Genomic DNA, 18117 nt, shown 5'->3' with positions numbered 1-18117 from the left:
TGTCACATTAGAATAGAACTCACATATTTATTGATTAAATGTTAAGAACATCTAACTCATTAATTAATTAAAATACATGAATTGATATAAATCTTTTCTTCTGTCTTCCTTCCTTCTATTCACACGGATTAAAATATCCGTTGGTTAAATTTAATAAGCAATACGTTAATTATTATGACTTTTACCCATTTTTTAAAATATTAATAATTTTTTCTATAGTTTTAAAGATTAAGGTTATCGTTGTTTAATAATGGTAAAATGGTAAGAATGTTTCAATAAACTTCAATCTGATTAAAACTAGTTCTGAATTTTTTAAAAAAGTTTGAAGTTCAAGTTTTATAAATGAAAAAAATGTTATTAGAAATAAGAATTTTACTAAAGATAGTTAATCAAAGTTTTTAATAAAAATTAGTGATCGATAAATATTTGACACTTATAATATGATTATGAAAAAAAGTTAAAAAATTAACGCATCTCATCTTGTTAATCTAACTCCAAATAAAACCTAATTTTGATAATTCTATGTTTTAAAAATTAAATCTAATTACACAAACACATATTTAAGTTATGTTTCAGATCATCTTAATTAGATTCAATATCTATTTTTTAAAAATTTATACTTTATTTAATAATTGTGTACTAGTAATGATATTTATTAATTTAATCATCAAAATTTTGTTTTCATTGTATATGTTTTCAATTTTATATTTTATCCCACATAATGCTAAAAGTTATATATTGTGCGGATTTGATTCAGCTATATCCTATTTTATTTAATATCACACAGAATAAATATATCAAACTACTTATAACATAATTACAATTAGATTATTATAGACAAAGTAACCATTTTTTTTTTAAGTTTTAGAGTTCAATTAAATTTTCTTGAACAAAAATAAAGTAATTTAAACACTTACTTATATAATCCGCGCCAACTTCTTTATACCTGAGGTATTTTCTTTTGAAATTAAAGCATCTCAGATAAGCAAAGTCGCAATGCCAATTCATTGAAGTTTGATGGCATTAGTGGGTGACGATAATTTGATTTGATTTGATTTTATGTTGGAAAATAAAAACTTGACGTGATAACCGGAGACAGAAACGTGCTAGACATTATCACTTTTACTTAGTTTAATAGAATTCTAAATATAAGAGTCAATTTACATCGACTTTTATGTTCATGGTTGTTTTTTTCTTTTTTCTATGGTCCATGTTGATGGGTTAAATTAATGAGTTTGCCAATAAGGGGAAATTAAGGGGTATCGAGGTTGGAATTGAGTTTTGTAAAGCGAGTAATATTGATATTTTAACGTACGTATAATTTGTTTTATACTATATGTAAATAATATTAACTAATATATTTTTTTTTTATCAATAATCAATATTATCTATTTTATCTTTTTAAAATGAATACTTTTTAGATTAGCCAGATCTTACGTGGTAAAGTTGGAGTAGGTAACATGAAATTTACCCTTTTTTAATATTAAATTGAATAGTGAAAGTTGCATTCAAAACAACCAATGAACAGCAATAAATTAATATGGCTACAATGAAAGGGGGGGAAAGAAGACAAAAGAAATGAGAACAAACGGAATTAAGAATAAGTCAAACTACATACATTCCCTCATTCTGCAATTGAATAAGATTGAATTGAAGTGACATAATCACTTATTTTACTTTTCCCCTAACCTCACCCAAACCAAATAACCAATAGAGCCATTCCGAGCAATTTTCTTTTTTCCCTAAGAAACTATTGATGTCCATCCCTCTTCAAATGATCAATGGATTTAGAAGCATGATTAATTTTAATATGTCTCTTAAAAAGTTTAAATATATTCTTAATCGTTAAAAATATATAGAGTGATTACTTTGATGACTTGATAATATTTTGTATTAGAAAAAAATTAAATTAATATCAAAGTTTCTAACAAAATAACGTAATTATACTTCATATTCTTTTAAAAATAACTTGCTTCCTTTAAGATATACTTTCCCCCCTACAATAAAACGCACCTTGGACTGCACAATATTCGCAACCATGGTACGTATCATATCATAACTTCATTTATATTTTTTCAACAAAACGCACTTCTCTTAGTAAATAAACCTCATCGGAATATTGCATATCTGCCATATCATACTACCACTGCATGTTGTAGAAATTCGTTCATCCATCACTGTTAGTAACACTTGAAAAATAGACACAAATTTACCCTCGTAGAATACGAAATTCGGATAGATATCGGATTCCATCACCCAGTCACAAACATTTATTCAAGTCAAACTACATTCACACATACAAACTTCAGTCAACAAAAAAACATTCAAGTTGCATGTGCTGACCATAATCAATCACTAGTACTCTAGCAAAAGTACTATTCTTTTTAGTAATACATTCAAATTAAATTCGTTTACTTTTAATAAGTCCGATAACTTCTAAAATTTCAAAATCCCAATTATTTATAATGTGCTCCTACATTATAAATAAAATTACACAATTTTATAAATAAAACTTTCACTCTTTTCAGAAGTAGACTTTTTTAATATTCTCCTTTTTAGGCATAGTATTATCCCTGCATCTAGCAAAAAATATTTATCTTTCAATAATATCAACTTGCTATTATTTTTATCTAACTATTCATCATTTATTTCTACCTTTGAATTAAATCTCAATAATATTTTTAAAAAAGCTCAAAAATCTTATATTAAAATTTAAATTATTTAAAATATAATTTATATATGAAAAATGTTTAATTATTATAAACTTCAGTTATATAAAAAGAAATATTTATATTTAATAAATAAAGAAAATAATAAAAATTCCAGAAGTGAAGTGCATGGAAGACAGAAAGGCAGGGAGACAGGACTCCACTAGTAGTAAGTAGTAGTAGAAGTACCAGCTGTACGTAGTGGCAAAACGGTAAAAAAACATGAGAAGCATGTCGTTAATAATTAAAATTGTATTATAGTTTATTTTATGCAACGAATTGAAGATCCAACTTCAAGTTTGGCATCTGAATCCCCAAAATATCGAAATCTGAGAGAGGCATTGATTGGTAAGGTAAGGTAATGGCGGAAGAGAGTAAATCTAGCAGCGAGGAAAGTGTGAAGCTGTTCGTAGGGCAAGTGCCCAAGCACATGACCGAACCCGAACTCCTTGCAATGTTCAAGGAGTTCGCGCTCGTCGACGAGGTCAACATAATCAAAGACAAAGCAACTCGTGCTTCCCGAGGTACCTTACCTTATTCAATTTCCAATCTCGTATTCTCCGACATTATGAGCGTGCCTGCGCCACTTGTCTCGCAGCTTCTTCCAACCCTAATTTTCCGTTTCGCTCGCAGGTTGTTGCTTCCTGATTTGTCCGTCAAGGGAGGAGGCGGATAAGGCCGTCAATGCGTGTCACAATAAGAAGACGTTACCCGGGGTTGGTGCTTGCTTTGATTTGCTGCTCCTTTTCTCTTTATTATTTATTATTTTGTTTGTTCTTGTGGTGGATGGATCCCTTTTAATGGAATGCTATGCTAGTTATTCGTTGATGCTGGCGAGTGTTTGTTAGTAATAATGAGTGTCTTAATTGGGCAATAACATGTGTCTAATTCTAGCAATTTATGCGCTGCTACTTACTATATTTGGGGTAACCGAATCAACTGAATCTTAACAGCTTATTAAGTGTGTGGCATTGTGCTGTATTTTCTCCGGGCCTTATTTGGATTTTGATGAAAATCAATTTTGGTTGGATGGATTTTATTTTATTTTATTTCGTTTTTTTTTTTGGGGGACAAGGGGTGTGGTGGAGGGGGAGAGTTTATAAAGTGTCACTGTTATATTGAACAGAAAATGGTAAATTAATGAATGAAGATAGAATTCAATTTTATAAAGTATTTCATTATTGTGATATATCCATTTATTTTACTTACAAGTATGCATTTGACTTATCACATTTTATTTTTATTAATTAATAAATGCATTTCATGTAATGTGAGTGGATGCATCATGTAATTTTTCATTCATTTTCAAAGTAATGGGTTATTATAATTCTTGTCACCCTTTAAAGTTGAGAATTTAAGGGTATGATTTAATTATTTTTTTTTTTAAAGATTCGTGCTGTTTCCACCACTTGCTGCATAAACATTCCATAACGGGTAACAGAGTGTTTTACACTGTGGTATATTTTCTTAAGTCATTATATTCATAGTTATCAATGTTGGTTTAGTCTGAATCTAACATGCACAAACAGTTATGCACTTAAGCCCATTCACATATCTAATATTTCTGCCAGGTATGCAGAATTGAAAATAAAATATCTTAGCTTTCTAAAATTATTCAATTTGATAATTGATATCCAATTTTCCTGCCCTGAGCTCCTCTACAAATTTTTATTTTTATCGGGTGGGGGGAAGGGACGCTGAGGAGATCATTTATAAAGTATTGATGCAGCAGCCTTATTGTCGCTGCCCTTGGGATTCTTGGTAAATAGTAGCATCTTTTATGATCTAAAATAAATATGCACAAAAAGTAAAAAATTGAATACAATTGAAATTTTTTATATTTTGATAATCCTAATTCCAAAGCCTTAGTAATAATGTTGTGGAAGATATTTCTTTAGTAACGATGTGATATGATATTATTCTCATTCTGATTTGGAACATCCTGTTTTTCTGTGTCCATTTCAGGCATCTAGTCCATTACAAGTGAAGTATGCAGATGGCGAGCTGGAAAGATTAGGTATAAAATGTTTTTATTATTTAATGAAAAATTATTTTCAGCTGATAAATTTCTTAGCATATGCCAGAATTGCTTTGTGCTATATTGAGGTCATGCCTTGATAAGTAGTTTTCTGTGGTCCTTGAATCCAGAACACAAACTCTTCATTGGCATGCTTCCAAAGAATGTTTCTGAAGTTGAAATATCTGCTCTTTTCTCCAAGTATGGAACTATAAAGGATTTACAAATTTTAAGAGGTTCTCAGCAAACGAGTAAAGGTGCTGATTTGACACCTTAATCAATCCTTTATTTAAGGCTTTGGTGTTTCTTAACTGCAAAGTGTTATTCATAGTTCTCTTACTTTGTGGTAGGTTGTGCATTTTTGAAGTATGAAACCAAAGAACAGGCTCTTGCTGCTTTAGAGGCAATCAATGGAAAGCATAAAATGGAGGTCGGTGTTTACTAAAACCATCTCCAGAATTTTTAGCCCCCATCTTTTAATTTGGTACTGGTGTAGTTGTTTGAGTATATAATGAAAGTGTTAAAAAGTTTCAGCTATTACATATTTTTATTAATGGAGGGAAGGAGAGAATTACATTTGATGTACAGGATAGGATAGGATAGAAGTATATTGTTAGCTGGTTGATAATATTTAGCAATTTAGTTGTACCATGTTAATTTTGCTGATGCAATGTAGGTGTAGACATGGACTATTTTAGATTCAATAACATGTTTTTGGTTCCTTGTTTGTGGTAGAATGGAAAAGTGCATGCCTTTAAACTCAATTACAATTTTAGTTGTAAATGGTGTTTGCAGTATTTTGGATCTTCAAGCGGCATTCAGCCACAAAATCCTGTTGGTGAGGGACGTGAACATTTAATCATGTGTCTCAGATTTCATTGTAGATGCACAAATACTTATTATTTCAATATTTTTTATTGTTGTCTCAATTTCGAAATCTAAGACTGCCTTTGTTCCCTACATTGGTTTGTATAAGATGATGTCTCAGGCTCAGGCTTGACTCATTATTTATATGGCAGGCTCGAACTGGATCCAAGCTTGGAAAGGGAAACTCAAGCTATTGCTTGTGATGCTCATTACATGCTTGCAATAAAATGTGCCCAAGCTGAATAAATCTCAAGATTGGGATTCTTTCAAATGCACAATCCCTTATGCATGGTTTCCGTCAACATATATAATGACAATATATACGAAATATATAAAATATTTGAATTAAAGCTCGTAAACTTGCAAAGAGGTGGCATACTGGAGTTAAACTAGCACCTCATTTGTTCACAACTAATTGGATTAGGATTTACTAAAAAATCACATTTCCTCTTGGCAACTAATCTTCCAGTGAGATTACCTATCAAATATGAAGCTTCATCTACACACTTTTGTATTGTGTTTGCATAGCGCTAAAGTCATTGGATTTTGTTTACTTGATATGTTCTCCACTCATACATGAGAGAAAGTCACTGATATTGCTAACTCGACAAGTATATTAATTCAGATATTTGCAATATGATATTTGTTGTCTTCCATAGGATTCGAGTGTTCCCTTAGTTGTCAAATGGGCTGATACTGAAAAGGAAAGGCAAGCTCGTAGAGCTCAGAAAGCACAGTCCCAAGCTTCTAATGTACCACATACTGATTCTCAGCACCTGTCAATGTTTGGAGCCTTGCCTATGAGTTATGTTCCTCCGTATAATGGATATGCTTATCAGGTTAGTTCTAACAGGACTATTTTTTAGCATTTTTTCTCTTAATCCTTGCAGTCTTTCTTCTGCATAGTTATGCCTTCCAATCAGAAACCATTGCATTTGTGTATTAATGTTAGTTTCCATGCATAAGTTCTTGATAAGATATGTGTGATGCTAATCATTTTCTCTTGATAGGCTCCGGGAGGTTATGGCCTCATGCCATACCGCATGCCACCAATGCAGAGTCAACATGGTTACCATAATGTGATGCCTCACATGAATCAAGTAAATGCATTACGGCCTGATCTTGGCCCCAACATGAACCCTAGAAATTATCATGTGCCTCCTGCAAGTTATGTTAGCTCTTATCCTGCTGTGCCAGGTCTACAACATCCTATGGCATATCCTACAGGAATGATTAGTCCAAGGCCCATGAATACTTCTCCTGGTTCAGTTTCACCTGCTGGTGGAAATAACAGCTCTGCTGCATCTTCAGGTGCCAGCAAAAATTCTGGGGGTCAGGTTGAAGGTTGTTATCTATATCTTATATGTGCTTGACTATAAACGATTGTGTTCATTGATCTTTGGTACATGTATATTTATGTTTTACCATCACTCTTACCTTACAACAAGAAATGTTACTTTGGTAATTCTATTTCTACTTTTTTATCTTCCAACTTAGGACCACCTGGTGCGAACCTATTTATTTATCACATACCTCAAGAATTTGGAGATCAAGAGCTTGCTACTGCTTTTCAACCATTTGGTAGAGTTTTGAGTGCTAAAGTTTTTGTTGATAAAGCAACTGGTGTTAGCAAATGTTTTGGTAAGCTTATGCTCCATTTATTAATGAATTTGATGGGTTTTGTTTGGAGCTTGTGTTTGATGAGCTCGAATTTGTTGCAGGGTTTGTAAGTTATGATACCCCAGAGGCTGCTCAATCTGCCATCAGTATGATGAATGGATGCCAATTAGGAGGAAAGAAATTAAAGGTCCAGCTTAAGAGGGATAACAAACAGGGTAAACCTTACTGATGAAGCTGAACAATGGAATTTTGTACAATTCACATTGTAATTCATGACCCATCTGATGTTAATACAATTTGTAATTTTCTGTAACATGAAAGTTCATTTAGACATTGATTATTAATTTATTGATTTTTCCCTCACAAAATCTCTTGATTTAACTTTATTTTCCTGTGTACAATTGTACATTTAGTGAGGAATTTGTTTACCCCAGTCACTTCGCTAAGTGTATTAATGAATTGTTAGCAACATTGATCTATTCTCCAAGTGGTGATATTGGAATTGAACTTATCAATTGATTTAAAACCTTTCAAACCCAACCAATATCTATTTGAACTCCCTTTACATGTAGGAATACATTCCAATAAAACGGAACACTGGCACGTAAAATAAAATGTGTACTTTTTATAACAATTTGATAATCAAGAATACTAGTATTTCACTGAGCATGCGAGATAATCTGCTTTATTTCCGATGATAATGAGCAGTGAGAAAAGTGGACGGTGGCTTTTGGTTAGGATTAGCTGTGTTAACAGATGCAACATTGAAGTAACAGTGAAGCTTGGATATATGAAAGATTTAGGTGAGATTTTTATTGTCGCCATGCCATTGTATAAAAAGAAAGGCAGTATTGAGGTCATGGCATTGCCATTATGTATTAAGGGGCAGTTTAGAAAGTGCTTTTGCGTAATTTACTTGAACTAGATACTTAGTATTTAAACTAAATGTATTTGGCTAGACTAGTGATTCAATGGTTTCGTCCTCCTATGGATGTTGTGCAAATCAGTAAGGTTTGGTGCATGTTTGCAGTTTAGGCTTTGGAAAGGTCATCAGTGAATCAGATTCTTTACGGTCAAACTATGGCTCCTTCCCATGCCTCTTCAGTTGTCATTGCATATCTCTTCTCCTTTTTGGGCCGCAATTGCTTAGAGTCCGTTACTCATATCTTCCATGAGATTAATGGTTGTACTTTTTTTTAATCCTATTATTGATATAAAATATTTATCGATTTTGTTAGTAATCTTGATCAGAAAATCTAGCTGGTAATCTTTAGTAAAACTTTTTCCTTTCAATAAGGTTTTTTATCATCCACAAAGTTAATGTTTGTACTGATTGACTTTCTAACCAGGAGGATCCTCTCACTTTGCCTCGTTTTTTATTTTGTATGTATGTTCCTCCTCTTAGGGATCTGTTAGTGGATCAGCAGTTTTTGATACCACGTGTTGTTTGTTTTTTTGCTTTTGTTTAATTGATCGGTTTAAACAATATATATATATTTTGTTTAAACCGATCAATTAAATTATTAAATCTTAATTAATTAAGTGTACATCCAACTTATTATTTTTTAAAGTTAATCCAACTCATCTTAAAATAATATTTTTTTCACTTTTTTTCTTTTTACCGAATTTCCAATTTAAAGTCTTAATTTGTTTTAATTTATTATTTTATAAAATAAATAAATATCAATTATATTTTAATTTTTATTATAAAAATGAGTAAATAATATAGTTAAATAAAATTTTGATATTTTTAAATATTTATAATATTTATACTTTAAACTTAAGTTTTTATTTAATTATAATGATATATTTATTAAATATTTAGTAAAAAAAGATTATGCACCAATAATGTAATATAGTTTAGCACTGTCATTCAATCACATATTATTATATATAATAAGTTTGTAGACTTTTACAATATCTATTTTAATAGTCATACTAATAATAACATGTGATTGAATAATAATGTAAAATTATTTTACGTTTGATCACTGAACTCTTAAATATTTTTAATTAGCTATTAAATACTCTATAATATAACTTGACATTGTTAATTTTCTTTTAAATGAATATTTTTTATCTTCTAAGAATATTATTGAACATTAATTTATTTAAAATTAGTTATAAGTGGTATTAAAAGCTGTAGAAAGAAAATACTCATAAAATAATTGTTTATAATTATCTAATGTTGTTAACAATTCAAATATATTTAAATAGACTAAGGGTAAGGGTAACTCATTAAGGTCAATTTAGTGTTGGAAGGTTTGAATAATATATATATATATATATATATATATATATATAATTAGGTTTAATTTTCATTTTTGCCAATTCGTCATTGTATTCTAAACAAAAGATAGACTAAGAATGCATTTGAATACTCATTTTGTACACCAATGACCATAGAAACATGGGTTGGCAATCAAAGTGAGAAATGACTAAATCAAACACATTTTAAAATGTAGTACATTTCACCTCTTTATAGTTTGTATATATATAAGAAAATATAGGGTTTTTAAGTTAAAGAAAAATACACTATATAATTTAAACACCTCTCCATAAAATGAGTATAATTTACTCTTAATTATAAGGATGTGCATTCTGTTTTAATCATCCTATGCAAGCTTAAATCATGAACACCATAAACTTGTTTAAGGGAATTAAGGCATCTTAGGTTTTGCTGATGACATTGACAATTGTCCACTCGCTTCATAGATGTATGCTGGCTGCCTAGTGCCTTCCACAAAAGTCAAGCTTGCCGATTATCATAACTTTCCATATCTTTTCTTTTCCGGTGGCCACCCACCAACCATGGTCCCATTTTGTTTAATTAATTAATTTCTTCCTAACTCGATTCAATGACCACACCCACGTTGCCTACTTGATGTTTTACGGTCATTTTTTATTTTCTAAACATATGCTGTCTGCATAATATTTTGAAAGGCAAAAGGAAAAACCTTTGCATAGGGTGTGGGTGGATAAAAAGTTTGGATATTACACATTCAATTTTTATTTTATACCAAAAGAAAACAAAAAAAAAAGCTAATTAAAATGATACATTCAAAAAAAAATTCACACTTTTCATTTTTTACGTACAATATTTCATTTCTTCGCATCCCGAAGAATCTGAAAGTAGAATCTGATGCAAGCATGACAACCGGAACACCGAAACTTATTAATTCACAAATGTAGAACAACTCAATGGTGATAATTTCCTTTCAATTGGCTACTTCATTAATTAGTTTTAACAGTTCTTAGGTCAAGTTCAATTTTTTACCGTGAATCACAGGGTAGCTTTATGATTGTTTTTTTTAAACCTTTGATAATATATTTTCTGTTTTCGCCGACAAAAAAAACAGTGTATCTTCTTCTATCTTTTTATGATGTTTAATTTGGCATGATCTACTACCAACCCGTTCTCCTTTTCCCGCGGCAGATTAGATCCTTATATTGAAGTTTTTCCTTTTGGTGCAATTGGAAAGCGTAACAGAGGTCAAAAGTTACCAAAGATCAGAGTTTTCTAACCTGGCTGCCTTAAGTTTCATGCAGCCCACAGCGACGTGTTCTATACATTATCAACCACGGAATTCTTCAGATCATGACAACAAAATAAGCCTACATACCAACCTAAGGTAGGTTGGAGAATGTCACAAACAACTTAGTACTTAATTTTTGCCTTAATAATAGCTTTGTTTTTAAACTTCAACTAACAATGTCTAATTTTCTATGATTAAGTTATTAACACTATAATCTTTTAAACAAACACTTCCCATTTTTGATACAGATCCAAACCCATTCAACTCTCATATTGGACTTGTACAAAAATTCCAACATGATATTAGAACATAATAACCTAACAACCCGTATTGATACAACTAAATAAAAAAGGAAAAACACTCCCGGCCATAACTTTTGAGGTAATTAGAAAACAAACCCAACATGAAAATCAGGCACAGCCGAAAAAGAAAATTTCAACTCCTAGAAATAAAATTCAACAATTTTATAAGAAGGTCGTATACATAGATCCAACTTGACTAGAGAGCCATGAATTTTGACACCTAGAGGCTGATATAGTCAAAGGCTATATCCTGGAGGGTTTAAGATCTCATGTACTAAAATTAAAAATCAAATAAGAAAAAACGTGGCTATGAAGATAGTTCCCATGTAATGTTTCTTTCATTGTGTTCGATTTCTTCTAGAAGAGTGTTGGAACATGTCCCTATTGCTATTGGACTAACTAGTTGCTATCCCTCTAGAAGACCATGACAAATTTGAGGCAAATCCTTCTCCTTTAGTAATGACTATTGACTAGTTCCTTCCATATGGTAGAGGCCAGGTCTTATAGAAAGATTGCCCCGTCAGTGTCACAAAAAGTATCAAACAAGACGCCCCCAAGTTTTTTCCTTTCGATTTCACTATTATTTGAGTGGCTTGGAGATGCCCTTGTATTGTGTTGGGTTCAACAGTTTCAGAATTTGAAGATATCAAACGCAAAACATTCCCCTCTTGGTTGCTACAAGATCGATGGACATGATGAAGAATAGCCCTTTTGATGTCTCTTCTTCTTACTTGCTTATTGAGGCCAGTGGTGACTCTGAAGCCGATTGGAACCCCTACACTAAGGGTGAACATGCAGATGATGATGCTCAATCTTGCATCTATGATAGTTCTGAGATTTGTAATGCTTCTGAACTCAATGGATATGATGAGTCTTGGAATATTGATGATGATGTTGAAGATGAGAAGAAAGATGATGTTATTCATCATGGAACTTCATATTGTGATGATGATGATATGCAACACCAGAAGTCCTGTGTGTCTGATGATTCAGGCCAAGAATTGGTGGATGAGATGGAAAAGAACAGGCTTTTCTGGGAAGCTTGTTTGGCATCTTGATTATGTTTGTTGGAAGTTCTTTATTTCTGAATCACTGTTCTCTGGCTTCATGAGTATTCATACTATCATAAAGATAAAAGCTTTCAAGTGTATGTATGCCTAAACTAATTTGTTCATACCACAATAAGGTTCATGTGTCTTTTCTGTAATCGTTCCCCAATTCATCGTGGAACATACATAGACTGCAACATCATTCTAATAACTTCTTACCTGAACAACTTGTCAAATATTTGATATGTTGGTTAATACTTGTGTAAAGTAATGATCCTTTCATTTTACATTATTCAGCAATTGCCTTTTAAATATTATTGCTTTAATTATGTAACATATACTCTTGTAGTAATTTTGTTACAGAATTGTTTGATTTAGTTATCTTTGAATTTCAGTTGATCACATATCACGGTTAAGGTCCTTAAGGAGATTCGGGAAAATTGAGTACTGTGAAATACTCTGGATTGTCTGTGACTTCTATCTGGGGAAGCACGGCACAGGGGGGTGCAGCAGGCTTAATGGGCAAGAAGGTTTTGGGTTTAGTTTAGGCCCACTACTGAAACTTCTCCTATCTTGATGAATTTCTGAAGTTTTTAGTTGATAATAATTGCAAGATATCATGTGATCTTTAGAATAATTGAAAATCAATTACGGTCCAACTTAATTAACTATTATATTAGTACCAGGTATGATGGAGCATTCAAATTTCACACGTTATCAAATAGTATTATTGTGTTAGCGTTAAGAAAATGTATTTTATTTGGTCAAGTTGGTGGACCTTCATGAATTGGGTTAGTGAATAATAATTGCAATATAACAAGTCATCTTCAGAATAATTGAAAATCATTTGCTGTACAACTACAGTTTAACCTTATATTATCACCTGGTATGACGGGATATTCAAACTTCACACAATACCAAATAGTAGCATTTTGAATTAAGAAAAACTTGAATGCAAGTTTATAGGTACTTTTAGTACTATTCTCAAATCAGAGAGTTTGTAATTCTCATGTAAATTTTATTATGCGAATTACTAAACTGAAACTCTAATTCTGATACAAGAACAACACAAAATATATTTATAAAATTGTGCATTAGTTTTGTAAAAAAGAAAACATTGGTGAAAGTAAGTTCAAGAATTGTGTCTGTAAGAGATCTCCAATATAAGGATATTCATTAATTTTTACTCCAATGGTGGAATCCAACTTGAGTTCTCACATAGAAATATCCTTTTTATCAATTACAGTTTGTTTTTTAATGGTTAAGCAAGTTTGTTTGTAGTGGCGTATATAAGCAATAATTCTTCTATATGAACTCTATCTTATTTGTTCCAATAGTATTCGTAAGTTAAGAACAAAGATAAGCAACTCTATTGGAGTTGCTCTAATGTTTCTTACCGGGGAGGCTCTTCCCATTTTCGATTAAAAGAATTGTTGGAAAAGTCAACTTAAATTTCCAGTGTATTGTAAATTGATGGAATTTAATATTTGACTCATAGAAAGTTTACATTGATCTTTGAATGAAGAAGATAGATATTTCAAGGGTGTTGAAATTGTGAGAAGTAATAAATTGACACTTATTTATTATGGGAAGAAGCTACAACCCATCACTTAATAAGAGGACTTTTGTGAAAGAGTCGAGTATTTATAGTTTTCGAGCCAGGGCTCGTCATACCATATTAAATTTTATAGTGCAGCAAAGCATCCGAAATGTCCTCTTAAAAACCAGTTCATAAGGGGGTGGTCTACTCAACTATATAAGCACTTATCATGTTTATGAATTACCCGATGTGGGACTATTATTAACAATACTTAGTTTATAGGGTGATACACAACTTGGAGTGGATTAAAAAAATTAAATGTAGAGATTAAAACGAATTGCTTCTAAGTGTAAGAATTAAAGAATAAAAATTGTGAAAATATAAAAACAACTGAGTAATTAAACTAAGATATATTTATTGATGCATTTCCGTGAGTATAGGTAAAAAGAATTGAACCACAACAGTTATATTATTTTCTTTTGATTTGCTTTTGTGTGTTTCCATATTCGATGCTTATGCTGTTTCCCACCCAAGAATAGAGGGTGAAAATATATAGGATTCTAATCATGTTACTATTGTGAAAGGAATTCAACATTTATCTACCAGTAATGTAATCTGAATACAATTCACCAAATTTTTGGTCATGCACAGATACGAACAAAGCAAGCCCCATTTCATCAAACCAATCTCCCTATCCCCTAAGAATTCATCAATGCATACAACTTCCACCTATGTGAAATTAGAAAATACGCTAAGCTACTCCTTAAATACCCATCCCCATCTAGTACTGGGACATACAGAATCAGGTCAAATTCAGCCCTAAACTGAACTTAACCACTGGCCACAATCTACAACAAACAAACACTTCCTACACCGTGTAACTAATTAATTTACACAAGCAACCCTGCTTGTAGTGACAAAATCTAAAACAAGGTACTTAAACACTGCTTAGAAGTTAAAATACACTCAGTTCTTAACTAGATGCAAACAGTGGAACTAGTGAAACAGAATCTGTAAATTTATCAATCATCTCCACATCATCGGTGCTGGTACTTGTGTCAGCATTTGATTCCTCGGTAGTCAAAGTTGTTCTTGAGTCATCTTCATAAGAGGGACTCGAGCACGAATCCACAGTTTTGATATCAGTAAATGATAAAGCAGATTCCAAGTTGTAGCCAGAGCAACTCTTGGGGCTCTCTAACTTCTCCTGCAAATACCCATGCAGGTTCCTCTGAGAATCGTTTTGTTTTCTCATCCAAACGTTTCAAGAAGCATTCCACTATCTCGTTTACTGATGCATCGGCCTTCCCTTCCTCTTCACTGGCATGACTTAGTTAACATCATCATCATCATCTAACTTGGTCTCTCTCAATTCGCCACTGGTATCCATTTCTTGCTGACTATAGTCATCCTCAGATTGGCAATCGGATGAAAGAGATGACATGGGTGAATATCCTGCTGCAGCTGTTTCTTCACGTTCTCTAAGTGTCTTCAGTATTAGGGTCTTTAGTAAATTCATCACTTGGACTGCATGCATCAGAGCAGTTGGTGGATCAGACATCTGTTTCAAGAGAAAAGTAAAATATGTGAATTAGGAATACTAGATTTCCAGTTTGCATGGTTATCAACATATGTATACATGCTAAAGGTAACAATATAATATTACAGATGTAACATGTATAATTAAAATACGAGTTCATTAAGTTTAAGTATGTAACATGAATAATTAATTATAAAAATCAAGAGTTTAAACCGAAAAGGTGTGTATGGAAACATACTTGAGTCATATTTGGAGCAAAAACCACAGCAATGTTTCTTGCATCCATTTTGTTATAATCCTCTTCTGCTACAATATCAGCCATGAGATCAATAGCCCAGTTGAGCAAGGCTGATTCAGTTGGCTTTAGCTGCTTCACAAGCTGAACAGATTCATCTTCTGTGTTGCACTCAAGAACTTGCTCATGGGAAAGTCCGTCTAGCAGTCCTGAAGGAAGTTCCCTGAACCATGCTTTAATTAAGCCTGCTAAGCAATGTCATCTGGCACAATTCCCTTATTCAACTGCTCCCTCAAATTCTCCTCTTGACTGTTTTCTGGATTAATGCGAAATATACCTTCAGCCTGAAAATTCATTGAGAAGAGACAACAAAAATGAAAGTCAATGACCCAATCTCGCAAGGGCGTAGTCAATGGCTCAAATGACAAAGCATATCATAATATTGGTGCCTACCTTTAGGCCACCTTGTGAGTATAATCGCTCTTGCATTAGCAGTAGAATAGTGGGGACACTGTTTCCTTTTGAATCATAGGAACACTGCATTGATTCTGCTGAGACGCCAAACACACTAACACTGCAATTGATGATGGGAAAATCACATTAGCATATGGCTCATAACTCATAAGAAATGGTAAATACAGATAGAATAAGTACATAGTTCGATGAAATTTCTATTTATGATTTTTTGGAAAGGTCCTTAATCCTATTTCTAAGTTCATTCGGTGGCTAACAAAACACATAATCCACATGAATCCCAAACCCAAACACATTCACAAGCTTCCTCACTCTGCAATTACACAAATCAAAGAAAACTTGACTCAAACTAGTCGCATAAAATGTCTAGCTTCCATTTTACGAAGTATTACTGTTTATGCAAAAGCCTAAGAACATAAGATAACTTTTAAATCCTACATTACCGTTAGGCATTTTTTTTCAGCAAATAAAGGCAAACCTAAGAAAAATAAGATAACTTTTAAATCCTACATTACCGTCAGGTATTTTTTCAGCAAATAAAGGCAAACATTAATTAGCTTTTTAATGCAACTATCATAAAGGTTAAAGCTTAATTTCCTTTTGAACGCAACTGTCTAACTTTTTAGTTTTGCATCCCTCTTCTTTCACTTTTCTCCCACGCAAAGGCTGAAAGTCCTCATCTAAGAATAACGTCCATTCCTCCATCGAGCGTCAACACATTCAGTTCTCTACTTCACAAAATCCCAACACAGAATATAATTTTTCAGTTTAACCACTTGTCTCGAGTTTGGGTCCTAATATACAGTTTTAAAATTTGTCGCTTCGAACAAGATTTTCTCTTGTAAAAAATACTTGTAACCTCGTACAAAAAGTAAAAAAAAAAAAAAAAATTCTACCTCCTTAGTCTTCAAGTCCCCTTACTTCCCACCCACTCACTCACAGGGAAACAGACCCACCAACGATAAAATCTCTAAACACCAAAAAAGAAATTAAAAAAAAAAAAACAAACTTTGAGATTTTTAGCGAAGCCCATTTGAAAAAAGTGAAGAAAGAAGAAGTACCTAGCACTGGGAACGGGAGCGGGGACATGAACCTGTAACTCAAGAGGAAGACCCAGAAAACTATTGAAGCGATCGAAGGTGACATGGCTAACATGCTTAACGTTTGTGGGCCATCCGATCTCCATGGGATGATGGACGGCGGAGATTACATCGTCGGGACTGTCCACACTGCACGCCACCATTGACTTCCTCAACGCCGCCAGCAGAACCGCCACCGGGGACGCCGGGTTCTGCTCCTCTTCGCCGCCGCCGCCTCTCCGTCCCTTCCCGACACCACCGCATCCGCCACCGTTGGTCACCACCACTTGCCCTGTCATCCTCCTTATCTCAATCTCTTCTAGAATGCACGAGTGGAGAGAGATTTATATTTGTTTTGGTTTATTGGGGAGTGGAGAGAGAGAGATTTGAAATTTGAGGATGCGAGTTCTGTTGGGTTGCATTGAAGTTGTTTGCTAGTTATGTAGCAAGCGTCTTGTGAACTTTGAACTCCAACGGCCACTCGTTTAAAAGTTTGGTTTTGAGGGGCTAACTTTATCTATCTACAGTACTCTGTCTTTTTTTACCTCTCTCTCCATACGCAATTAACACTCACTGCCACCGCACGTTAACTGAACCTTTTTCTTTATTAATGAACTCCTATACTCCAATCCATGAATTGCTTCTTTTAAATTCTCTTAAAAAGTTCAATAATAAATAATTTGAACCAACAATCATTTTTATGCCTCAAAATATATCATATTGTAATAAATAAGTGTGAATAAATCCGGACAGTCCAAAAGACTAATCTTACTTTAGATGGGACAATTGAATCGAGTAATTTATTTTTTTAAGAAATTGAAATGATATGTTGTGAATTTCTGTTTGGACAATACATTTAAAAAGTATTTAAAATTCAAGTATTTTTAATTAGATATTTTAGTTAATTTAAAACATAAAAATTCAAATTCCTTAAAAAAAAAGAATTTAAAATTCTCTTCCGCTCCAACACAGAAACCACCCTTTGACTACTATAGTTGTCACACGACAAAGACTTCAATTGTCATTCAAACCCCTCGCCGGAACAATTGCAATGCTATTGGACTTCCTTCGATGACTTTTTGATGACCCCACCGAAATCTTTGGCTTTTTTGCTAATTTTGTCATCATCGACTTTCAATCTTGAGTTTGT

The 18117-nt window shown here is 32.7% G+C and overlaps 2 protein-coding genes and 1 pseudogene across 2 annotated transcripts; 2 read left to right on the top strand and 1 right to left on the bottom strand.

The window, feature by feature from the left end:
- The first annotated feature begins 2968 nt into the window (after positions 1-2968).
- On the top strand, positions 2969-7580 carry LOC100776362 (RNA-binding protein BRN1). Its single transcript, XM_003554437.5, has 9 exons — positions 2969-3232; positions 3342-3424; positions 4674-4725; positions 4857-4982; positions 5076-5155; positions 6252-6431; positions 6603-6936; positions 7090-7233; positions 7314-7580. The coding sequence occupies exons 1-9, from the start codon at positions 3070-3072 to the stop codon at positions 7439-7441; spliced, it is 1290 nt and encodes a 429-aa protein (XP_003554485.1). The 5' UTR covers positions 2969-3069; the 3' UTR covers positions 7442-7580.
- A 3643-nt stretch (positions 7581-11223) lies between these two features.
- Positions 11224-12195, top strand: LOC102659645 (uncharacterized). The gene has a single exon (XM_006604630.3). It carries the CDS (start codon positions 11737-11739, stop codon positions 12106-12108), a length of 372 nt encoding a protein of 123 aa, XP_006604693.1. The 5' UTR covers positions 11224-11736; the 3' UTR covers positions 12109-12195.
- Positions 12196-14143: 1948 nt separating this feature from the next.
- LOC100781160 (rho GTPase-activating protein 2-like) lies at positions 14144-17473 on the bottom strand (annotated as a pseudogene).
- Positions 17474-18117: the final 644 nt, after the last annotated feature.

The sequence above is a fragment of the Glycine max genome, chromosome 19 (assembly GCF_000004515.6).
Source record: "Glycine max cultivar Williams 82 chromosome 19, Glycine_max_v4.0, whole genome shotgun sequence".
NCBI classification, from domain to species: Eukaryota; Viridiplantae; Streptophyta; class Magnoliopsida; order Fabales; family Fabaceae; genus Glycine; species Glycine max.
The sequence above is the reverse complement of the archived record's forward strand: the minus strand, read 5'-3'. Positions and strand labels throughout refer to the sequence as shown.